The sequence below is a fragment of the Helianthus annuus genome, chromosome 10 (assembly GCF_002127325.2).
Source record: "Helianthus annuus cultivar XRQ/B chromosome 10, HanXRQr2.0-SUNRISE, whole genome shotgun sequence".
NCBI classification, from domain to species: domain Eukaryota; kingdom Viridiplantae; phylum Streptophyta; class Magnoliopsida; order Asterales; family Asteraceae; genus Helianthus; species Helianthus annuus.
This window is the reverse complement of record NC_035442.2, coordinates 63,539,517-63,552,137: the sequence shown is the minus strand read 5'-3', so window position 1 is coordinate 63,552,137 and position 12,621 is coordinate 63,539,517. Positions and strand designations below refer to the sequence as shown.

The window sequence follows — 12,621 nt, the reverse complement described above, 5'->3', positions numbered from 1 at the left end:
TAAATATCTATAAATGTGAATTCCGTATTAAACAATAGATTTCGGTATTAAAAAAAACATTAATTTTTTTCAACCGTAATATAGTCCTCCTATGTGATGTTGATACAACCAACAATCGTGTGGGGTCAGCTTGGTCGTCACAGACTATACGAATTTGGATTTGGTTATTGCCTGTCAAACTCGTAAACTGAGTGTTAGGTTTTAACATACGAATGTATGTCCAAATAGATGTTGGATTTAATGTATTAAAAATAAGCTTGTGCCTTCATATAACAATCAACTCATACATGCATATGAAAATTGTATGATCATATGTAATAACAATCAACCTGTCACGAAGCCATTTCTTGATTTATAATAATACCATAAAAGGATGAATGTATATATATACTGAACATATGGTTCTTTTTGAGTCTTAACTAATAAAAAACATCCATATTTATTTAGTGGCAATCTTGCTGTCTAACTCAAAATGTATGATAGAAAATCTAGCACCAAGATCCCACTAAATGCGTTTTTGGTTATTGGGTTACCTTTGTAAATAATCCTTCAAGTATCCTTTTAACACAATTAAATTAATTAACTTAGGATCAAAATAAAAAATATATAAACTCATTTGGGTAATCATATTATAATTATCCATAATTAAATAATTAGCATATATAGTTAAGTTAAGATTAAATTTAAAATTATATATTTCTTTAACATTATAATTTTATAAAAGAGACGGTCGGGATAACAAATTACGGAGGCTGGAATCGTGTCATGCGTCCTCCATATTATTATGTGAAGAGATAGAGATATATTGTCCTTTACTCTTCGATTTCGATAAAGATACATAATCTAAAATGAATATTCTATATATACAATGTAGTTTGTAGGGGGCATACCATGTGATGCTTGTTTCTTCTACCGTGGGTCAAGATGGCTTCTAGTGTGGTCCATTTTACTGAATACCCAGCAACAGAATCGTTCCTTGCCATGGCCACATGTGTAGACAGAGCGGTTATAGGTTGTTGGAGAGAAGGCGGGTATGGGCTGCAATATGGACAGATTTATAAAGCCATTTAGATGGTCTTTTGGAATGGACAACATTAATTAACACAAAACTAAATGATGATTGTTATGGGAAAATGATAAGTCACTTACTTTTATTAGAGTGAAACCGAGAAATTAGGGTTTGCATACAAAGGGACATAACAATTATAGCCACATTAATATAATAAAGTAGAATTAAAAACATCATTAAAGCTGTATTTATATAACAGTATATATCACTAAGTAACATTAACTATTGAGTATTTTTAAAATATGGTTAAGAAGATATAGTAAATTAGGTGACATATACAATTATTATGATTGTCTCTTATGTTATAATTATTAACAGTATTATTATTGTTATTAGATGACAAGGATAAGTCAAAAGGCATAATGTAAACCTATGTGCTATTTGAGTAAATATTTATCAATGATTCATATTATAGTAAGATGGTGTAACCTAAGCGAAGCCCCTCTATCATGATACTTAAGATGCTTAGATGGTTATGAATAATTCATACGATATATATGATAATATAACCTTTATGTAGACGCATTCTCTGATGTTATTCCTTTTTACTTAAAAATTTTGCAATTATTAAACATTATGATGCATTTTAAAAAAAAAAAAATATTAGAGTATTATAAAGGTTATGTTCGTACAAAAATCAGGGGGTGTTGCTTCTTGTCATACAATAACAAAAAAATGATTTTGACCATTTTGCCGTTACTACTTTCCCATGTTGTAAGGCCCAAAAGTGCAAAAAACTAATAGAACTGGGACACAAAGCAACTCCACTTTTGGTCAACTCCAACTTGGCCCATTTGTAAGTTATTTATTTGGATATACTCAATTTGTGATAAAATATAAATTAAAATCAACCTATGATAATCAAAAGAAAATAAATGTATTTAAGAGGCTCATAATGAAGGTTGTAAAAAGTTGATATAACTAAATTTTTAAGTATATATAGATATCTAATATCTTCTAATCATGTAATTGTGGCACATCAAGTCTATCATCTAATGATTTGTTGTTAGAACAAACAACAACAACAAAGTAGGCAAGGTTTTAACTTGAATTGAAATTACATGTTTTAAAAGCCTTTAAGACATTCCTTTTTCACCCTTTTAAGCTCAATGACTTATTTGTTTATTTCAGCAGTATAACTTCCTTTTTTGTTGGGTGCACTAAGATGTGGTAAGCGATCTTTCTAGTTCTAAAATCTTATTCTTAATATTAATTTGATTATTGTGTTCCTGCAGATCTTTTTTTAGAAAACTAACCCATATTAGGTAAGTGTGGGGGACCGGAGTTTCACTATCACATAGAACCCAATAAAATAGCTAATATAACATGCAAAATATGGCTAAATTTAATTTTATGATGATCCACGCAAAGTGATAGAACCTTATTTTAAACAACCACTTTATTAATATTCTTAACCAATAACAACTTATTGAAAAAGAAAACTTTGAAATATTACACATTTAATAACCGAGAAGTTCTAGTTACGAATTATATACGAATACAATTAATAATGCGGGTTATAACTGTTCATCGGACACAACATGGTAAACTTAATGTCAAGTCTCCCAAGCTTCCAATCTTGCTTCATACGACACACCTGTTGCTTCATTGTTCCACATTTACAACCACTTGATCCTTAAATACACCTCAACTCCAAAATTAGTTATCGCTACCACCTGCCTTATCCTCCCTAGTTCACCATGCTTCCGATTTCAACCATTACCATCTATATAGCGCTTTCATGAACCCTAAGTTAATACCTTTCTTTGAACCCTTAATTGGCTCCTCAATTGTTGTACTTCAAATAGATGCTTCATCAACTTACTGTCACAGCCCCTAACCCCATCCTGGGACCGGGAGCCGCGCACCAGTCAGATGGTGTCGGTGTTTATTAATTTGGCAGCGGAAATTTTTATTAGGACTCTAGTTAGGAAATATATTTATGAGAGTTAAACACCAAAATGTTTAAAATATATAAATGGGATAAAACCCAAGTTTTCTTTAAAATACTTTTATAGGGATAAACCCTAAGTATTGAAAATAAAATCTCCTTTTTATTTAGGTAACTTTTATAGCCACTTTTCTATTGAAAATAAAATCTTCTATTTGGTTTTCACATTTTGTTACCTGAAACGCGTTTAAAATATTTTTGTCAGTGGGAAATACTGGTGAGTGAATCCTAATTTAATCAGGAAGAGTTTTATCATTTCACAGTATTGAGAGCGATTACAATGTTTATATCTACACAATTACTCATTCAGTATTGTCAATCCTGACTGGTGGGTTATATTACCCATTGGCTAACTCTTTGTCCAATGGTAACGTTTTTCTACATTTTGTATACAAAACTCCAACATACCGGCAGTAATTGAAGAATACAAAGACTCAATCACTGCTAGTCACATTGTAAAATATTTAAGGTTTTGTAAAAACAGTTTACAAAAAGGAGATTACTCACAAAAAGGTTTAGAAAAAGAAGGATTACTCACATTGCTACTTTAGATATTTCCTTTGTGTGTTCCTGGTTATAATCTATTAATTGAATAATGCACACGCGTTAGTATAATAACCCAATTTACATTAGTTATACCCTCCTCGAGACAGAAACTCCAACGACTACGTCGGGCAGAGCCTCGACAGCCGTTACGGAGCAATAGATCAATCGGGCATCATATCTAATACGTAACCGAGGTTTATCATACTTACATCCAGGCAGAGCTTCGCTTATTTAGTGGGTATAATACCCAAGAAGAATTTCTATTATTTAGAGAATTGAGAGAGAAAGTTGATTTGTGAACGATTTGAGAAACTGAAGCCAAAGGCCCCTATATATAGGTCTGATCGGGCAGCGGGTCGCGGCCCGCGATGGCTGCTTCTATCTTTCTCGCGGCCCGTGAGAACCTAGGCTAGGTTCTAGCTTGGGTTAGTAACCATTATAGGTCCGCCGGGTGTCGTGCCACGTCGCACCCTGGGGTTCCGCCACTTATCTCTCGGTCGCGCCCCGCGAAGCTCAGGGTTAACCCTGTCGCGGCCCGCGAGCACCTCACATAATTTGTTTTATTGATTTTTTAATAAAATAAAGGTAGTTCGGGGCCGTTTCTCGTATACGGGGTGTATTTTAGGACGCGTAGGGATGTCAGGGGTGTTTTAGGAGGGTTGTTACATTATTTAGTAAAATATATAATGCACTCACGTTAAGCATGGTAACCCAATCAACTTAACCAATACGTCACGAGACAGAACCCCAACGTACTTAGTCGGGCAGAGCCTTGACATGCGTTGGTGGGTCCTAAATCAATCGGACAGGGTATTGACTTAGTGATCAGGGGTTACAATACTTAAAACGGGGCAGAGCCTGAAAGTATTTATAGGTGAGTTAAAAAGTAGAAAAAAAGAATATTGAAAGAGAGAGAGAACGAAAGAAAGGAAGGAGGGTCATAGGAAATTGTTGATTTGCCATTCTTATTTGTATTGCATTAAGATCTTGGAGAACACGCATCTACAGGTACACATTTATTAATTTCTAATGTCCATTCTTATCCTACACATAGACTGTGACATCCCGAGATTTCAAGGTCCCTTTCCTATGAATCACTTGTTTGATAACCCTGTGTTGATCATAATTTGTCCATGTGATGTGTAATTATTTGGCTAAGTGTAATAATATTTAGTGTAGTAATGTTAATGTTGACTATGATTACTGAACTAACAAAGGAATCAATATGCTCACATGGGCCAAAGACTATATGACATACCACAGAATATATCACATGCAAAGGCCGGCAACTATATGACATATTAAAATCTCATTGGGCAGCAAAGTTTGTATGATTATAATATTGGGCTGCCGCTACACAATTGGACCACACCTCACCTTTATGTTTTGTAATTAAATTGGGCCGCCCACATCTCTGAGATTTAATGCAAACCCAAACTAATTGATACTTATGGCACACGGCTTCTATCATGTTTACATTAACATACGTATACACCTCAAACCCTATCCTTCCTCTTCCCTGATTTGTCACACCCCCAAATTACCACATGCGGAAACCCCCGCGAGGCGTTTGGCGTACCAGGATCCAAGACACCAATCACATTGAACTCATAATTATATTTAAATAAAACTTTCATTCCTTAACATAAGTATTACAAACGTTACATATCATTCATTGTATACAACGGAAGCATAACTCATTTGTTAAGTGTTGCGTAAACCATGTGTACATAAACCATTAAGCTTGTATTGAGGTTCCCTGTATCTCGACCCATGACCACTCCAGCATCCCAGACAGCAAGTTCCAAATGATATCAACCTATAGACCTGCAAGCATGCAGACAAGTGTGTCAGACGGCGCTGGTGAGTTCAAAGTTTTGTTTACGTGTTTAGATACTAGTTACTAGATTAAAACGTTTCACAGCTTTGATTTGATGTTGTTATTAACTCGAATACCGCAGATGGCTACATGTTGTTTTTGCCCAACCCCAATGTCTCTATCAAAACAATGGTCATGCTTTAAGGTAATTAGTTCACGCCCGTCCTCCGCAGTACGGTGTGAGGGTACCAAACCTAATAGCGCTATCAACTAATAACCTCGTTGCCTCCCCGGCAACTATCGGTAGATGTAAGGGGTCTTATGTGATCGACAATGAGTGTAATAACAAACATCCCATTAACCTGACGTTCCTCCCCGGAACGTTACCCGATATCCCTCCCCAGCATGCATGCTTGGAAAAGAGCAGTGAACTCACCTTTGGTTTGCTCGGTAGGATTAGTTATGTGTTCACAGTTGATCAATCAAACCCTAATATCAGTTCCAGTAATAGTTACTTTTATAGCACTCAACCATACGTTCCTTATACACATTTCACATAAAACTCACACATAATGTCATACAATTCATATCAAGAAATCACGTATCACACTAGTTACAGCATTCATTGAACACTCAGTTTCATCTTTACTCATCTGCTTTCATTAAATGTACATGTATCATGTCAACACTTAGGAAACCATTCATGCATTCGTCAAATTATAACATAAACCTTCACCGACTAATGCACTGTAATCACTCAACCTTATATATTAACATATTACAATATTTCACACGAGTCATTACTTAACAGCCCAAAACGTAGCTTCTCGTGCTGTGCGGCCTAGCTGGTTCCGAGCCCACTACTGCGTTGACCCGGCCCCTTGTTGTGCGAACAACTGTGACCCAGGTACGGACCAAAGTCTATGGCCCACGCAAAAGGGTGGTTCTTAATACTAATCGGCCCATGTGCCGTGTGTATGTGTGACTGGCCCTAATTGTGTGCAGCCCACCTAGGGTATTCGGTCATGCTCTCAATGTGCAATCAGGGATGTGCTATGACATATATTCAATATCATTGATTTGCAATTCCCATAAAGTTTCCAACAACCCATTAATTCACATTAAAAACCACTTTATGATTAATAACTATTGTACAAAACAATTTTTTTTGATAGCAAATGTTTTTTTTTTGAACGGCCGACAGAAATTTTTATTAATAGTAGCATGATGCTACACACCAAATGTACACCGAACTACATTAGACCAACCATACCAATACTCAATTATTTCATTACATCACAAATCGCCTAGATTAAACCTACTCCATTCTTCCCATGTTAATGTTGCCGCTTTTGATCGATTCTTAATCCATAGATATGCCACCGACTTTATCTCATCAAGAGTTCTCGTGATATTTGGGACCTTTGGCTTGAATACTATGTCATTCCTCAACTTCCATATGCACCAAAAGGCCACCAGGACTATAGCATGAATAACTTTCCTTCTCTGCGAGCCCGAGCTGGATCCATGTAGTGTGAGAAGGTCCTTGATATTAAACGCAATAATCGGTTGTATTTTAAACCAACCCGCCAAGTTCTACCACACCATTTGTGCAAAGTGGCACGATACAAAAATGTGATCACACGACTCACCATACACCCCACAAAAAACACACATTTGATTCGGAACCGGCACATTTCTCCTTGCCAATGCACATTTAGTAGGAAGACTTTCCATTTCTGCCCGCCAAGCAACTATGCTGGCCTTCTTGGGAACCCAGTTGTTCCATTCAAAAGCACTTCCGGGGCTGCCTCGTCCGGCCGAACATAACGACTTTTTAATGCAAGCAACAGAAAAGTATCCATCCGCTTCATATCTCCATCTCCAGCGATCAGCAACTGCAGACAAGGAGCAATTTCTTAACAGAGATATCAACAGCTGCATCTGATCGGTTTCATCAGGGCCGAGAACTGGCCGAGACCAGGCCCAGCACCAAACCAGGCCGCCTTCACTGTTGAACAACGATCTGAGACCAGGCAATCTTTGAACTTTTCCCCTTTAAATAGGGTCGGGAACTTGAGAAAAAGAGGTTCCGGGTCAATCCAACTATCTAACCAAAATTGCATATTATTACCATTACCCACCACTGCTGAAAATGCCTTTTTTAGATCGATGCCGGCTTCTAAAAGAGGCTGCCAGATACTGTAAATACTCTTCCAAGGTCCAGCAAACAGAATTTTTTACCGAGATATTATTCCACGCCCTCGAATTGTGGTGGATAGCCCAAACCACCCTTCGCCACAAACCCGTTTTATCCGAATTAAACCTCTACCACCATTTGGCTAACATGGCTAAGTTAGCATCCTTTAGTGATCCAAATCCTAACCCCCCATATTCAATTGGTGCAATTGTTCTATCCCACGCTACCCAGTTCATTCTTGCTTTCTCTTCCGATCCTCCCCAAAAGAAGACTCTACGAATCCTATCCAAAGCATCTATAACTTTCAACGGTGCTTTGAACAAGGATAGGTAATATGTTGGTAGAGCATTTAAAACCGATTTAATTAGTGTGATTCTCCCACCATATGACAATGTTTTGGCTTTCCATATAGATAGCCTATATTTGAATATTTCTATCACCGGTTTCCAATTCCGAGCCAAGTTCATATTAGCACCGACCAATATACTGAGGTGTTTAAAAGGGAACATACCTTGCCTATAACTCAAGACTTGTGCCATTACTTGGACTTCCTCCTCATTAACTCCCACACCATATAGACTACATTTGGCTAGATTAACTTTCAATCCCGAGACTAAGTAAAAACATCTCAGAATCCGCCTCAAATTATTGACATTTTATAGTGACCATTCCCCAACAAACATGACATCATCCGCATATATCAAGTGGGACAAGGAAGGCCCCTCATTCGTTATTTTAATCCCATTAAACAAGCCAATCGAAGCTGCCTTTTTCATTATACCGGTAAGTGCTTCCATTACAATAACGAATAAGAAAGGTGATAACGGATCACCCTGACGGAGCCCCCTTGAGCATTCAAATTCTCGGGTAGGTGAGCCATTCACTAAGACTGACGCTTTGGCCATGTGTAAAGTCGCCATTACCCAAGACCGCCACCTATTCAGAAATTTCATCTGTAACATAATCGAGTCAAGGAATGCCCAATTTACTGAATCATATGCCTTGTTTATATCCACTTTGAAATAAATTGCACTTCACTTGGACTTTTTTAACCAACTTAAAACTTCATTGAGAATAGGCGGCCCATCCATGATATTCCTACCTGCCAAGAACGCCGACTGTTGCTCCGATATCAATCCCCCCACTACACCTTTTAGTCGATTCACCAACACTTTAGATATAACTTTGTTGATAACACCAATAAGACTAATAGGTAGGAAATCTTTTGGACTCACCGGATCTTTGACTTTTGGAATTAAAGCAATAAAGGAGGATGTACAGCATGAATTCAAGGAACCTGTCTCATAGAACTTATTGAATAACTTAATGAGATCATCCCGAAAGCCAGCCCAACACCTTTTTATGAACTAAAAGTTAAATCCGTCTGGTCCAGGAGCACGATCTCCATCACAATCCCACACAGCCGCTTTGATTTCCTCCACTGTAAAAGGGCTCTCCAACATAATGGCCTCATTGTCCGAGACGTTAGCCAGATTCGGACATACCAATTCCGGTCTAACAAACATAGGTTCCGAGAACTGATGAAGAAATAAACCGAACAGGGACTCCTTGATAGCCAAAGGATTCGTAATCCAAACGTCGTCAACCATTAATCCATTTAACCGATTCGTACTAATATTGGAGTTAATAATATGATGGAAAAAAGCGGAGTTTTCATCACCATCAATCGCCCACTTAGATCTAGATTTTTGTCTCAAGTCTAATTGTTTTAATCTGTCGAATACAGCCAAATAATTCCTACATTCCGCTCTCTCATCCAACTCCTCTTCCACCAACATTCTTTATTCCGCTAGGTTTTCAATTGTAGCCAACCTCCTTTTTTTTGTATCATACAGACCTTCTGTATTTTCTTTTTCCACTTTCAACCGCGCTTTAATCTTATATTTTAACCACCTCAACTTTATAGCTAGGGCAAGATCTTCCGAACCCGAAAAAGAGAAAGCACCGCACCTTTGAAGCACAAAATCAAGGAATCCAGGCAGCTCAAACCACGAATTGAAAAATCTAAATGGAATATGCCCAAAATCTGATTGGACGGTAGAAAGAATAATAGGGCGGTGATCCGACGCTACCCTATCCAATGCAAGCACTGTTGCATTTGGCCATTGCTCCTTGAAGCCCAAACATACAAGGAACCGGTCTAGTTTACTTAACTTTTTCCCATTATCGGAGATATATGTGTAATTGCCCCCACCCATATTATACTCCACCAAACCGGCTGAGAGAATAAAGTGATTAAATGCATCCGCATTAGCTTCTACAAATTCAGAATTCAGACGCTCACTAGCATCCCTAACCTCGTTGAAATCACCCATCAAAACCCATAATCCTTGTAATGAATTCTTAACATCCAAAATCTCCGACCACAACGCTCTCCTACTTAACGGCTCATTCGGAGCATAAATATTCATGTAATTGATCCTACAACCCGTTTGCACAAGAAAACCCGAAACTACAATAAAGTACCTGTTATGAATAACATCGACGCTTCTGAAAACCGCTGGACACCACATACACGCAAGTCCCCCAGATCTCCCTTGGGAATTCTCCACCGCTAGCCTATACTCAGCTCTTCCCTAGAATTGATCGAACTTAAAAGACTCCGCATCTTGTAGTTTTGTCTCCTGAATGGCAATAAAGTGAACCCCGTAACTAGTTTTCAGACCCCGAATCCAATCTGACTTCTGGCTACTCCTCACCCCCCGCAAGTTTATTGAGAGACAATTCATCTTGCACCATTTGTGGCACCTTCTTCAGCAATTAGCTGTTCAGTTGCTGGAATGAACCTATTCAGATCAACCCCAATAAGCGACCCAACCCTGATCGTTGCCTCCACCTATTCAGCAAAAACATTCTGTGGACCCACCCCAGCCGAACCGAGTTCAGCTGCCTCTCTCGAATTACGAACCCCGCACTCCGACACTACCTGTGGATTAGTCGGAGAGTTAGGAGGATCCATATGAACAGGATCGTCCTCAATCGAATTTCCTTTCGTCTCCTGAACTGGAGTTTTCAGATCTATAGGGTCTATAGATGAGCTATTATGTTGACTGAACAATCGCTAAGAGGGCCCCTGAGTTGATCTAATCGAAGGTGGGCTTCGGACATCCCTATTTCTTTTCCCACGATTATGAGCTTGGGCTGGGTCTGCATCAGCAATAACATTATTGGGCCCAGCTTTAAAATCCCCTGTTTTGGCGTTGATTGGCCCACCACTGGTAACATTATTTGGATTCCCCAATTTGTCTGGTAGTGACTCATTAATTCCCACACCATGCGCCGCCTTGTCCACGTTCCCATGCAGATTAACCGATTCCCCATCAACATTGAACAAAGTGAACCCTTGGTCTTCCACAGCCTCTTGGTGCCCCTCCCCCGACTCTTCGAACTCCACCGGTTGATCAACCGTCAACGGCTTCTCAACGACCACCGACCCCTCTTCCGACCGGCCATCCTTTCCGGCCACCTCCTGCCAGCAATCAGAAGTATCCCTGTTCATTCCGATTTCACCTTCCTCTAGATCCTCCATGTCTGCATCCTCCTCATCTAAGTCTGACTCCGACTCCGAACTCGATTCTGATGCTTGAGAATCCGAAAAAGGTGAGACCTCCATGACTGGCATCCATTTCTGTGCTGATTCCGACACCCAAGTAACAACTTATCTATTATTCCACTTGATAACAACGACCTCCTCAATTTTAGACGGATTTGAGGTTACCACCGTTACCGAACCACCCGAAGTATCATCCTCCTGCCAAGAGAAGGATGATTTTTGCACTATTTCACTGAACATACTACCAATATTATCATAGAGAGTATAGTCACGAATCAAGAATGGGACACCAGAGATGCACAGATTTACCAGTCTACTATATGGTATATCTTCCCCGTTCCATAATTCGAATTTAGAGAAGACAGCCTTAAAGAATCCTTCCTGCAACTCCATGCATAATTTGGCATACTCCTTATCTCTAAACGTTAGTAGATATGTTACTCCACCAACAAAGGATAAACCAACTTCAATCATACCTTCCTCTTCAATCTTCTGCCTCATACTACAAACTGACACAACTTCCTTTGCATGACCCAATACCGATCTTCCAACACAATGAAGTGGATAAAGAGATCCCCCCCCCCACCGAGATTACTTTTGCCCCATTGGTTACACCCCCATCATAGCCCTTCACCAGATCCACATACGATCTCCCATCCTGGAAGAGTGTCTTGGCAGATGATGCCAGGTTAGACGTCTGTTTTTTCATGGGAGGGATTCCATCATTTCTATTACCATCCACATGGTTATTGATAGCAAATGTTTTGATCCTGGTAAACTTGAATGAAAACTGACAATGTATTAATTGCTTTTTATTATTTCTAATCAATTCAATTCACTATGGCTGACAAACATGATTTGAATCAAAATCTAATTGGACCTCAATAACATGCAATCTTAATCACTTTATTCATGTGTGACCTGACAACAAACAATTAATATGGACTGATATACTTGACTTTTGATCACATTATCTTTTGACACAAAATCACATGAAACATCAATTTTACCCTTATCAATTTATATAATTTATATGCATGAAACATCACTAATACTTGCCTCAAAACAGATATCACTATCATATATTATCAATAGCAAATATTTAAATGTATCCAACCCCAACTAATCAATCATGTAATCCTTCTTATCATGCCACTATATCGATCACTTATATATTAATTAAATCAAACAATTGGTCATGCAACGCAAATCCATGGACTTATCCTTATTACCAGTTTCATATGTGATTACACTCAATCCATTCATTACCATGATCAAACATCCACAACAACAACATGTCAACAAATACTATTTACATAATCCCTAGAACATATACGGTCCGTATTTATCATAGATACTCCTTCGTGAAACCATCACAACCAATCATCAACATCAAACTTTCGCTGGACTTCATCAGATCATTCACAACCAATTTTTTTATTATTTAACCGAATAGTAGCAA

General features: G+C 38.4%; 1 protein-coding gene across 1 annotated transcript; it reads right to left on the bottom strand.

Annotated features, from left to right (window-relative positions):
• Nucleotides 1–9,387: 9,387 nt before the first annotated feature.
• On the bottom strand, nucleotides 9,388–10,017 carry LOC110882246. Its single transcript, XM_022130321.1, has one exon. It carries the CDS (start codon nucleotides 10,015–10,017, stop codon nucleotides 9,388–9,390), a length of 630 nt encoding a protein of 209 aa, XP_021986013.1.
• Nucleotides 10,018–12,621: the final 2,604 nt, after the last annotated feature.

What these genes read in the sequence shown, in the direction of transcription:
- LOC110882246 (XM_022130321.1), bottom strand. Translation starts at nt 10,017, where the DNA reads ATGAATATTTATGCTCCGAATGAGCCGTTAAGTAGGAGAGCGTTGTGG.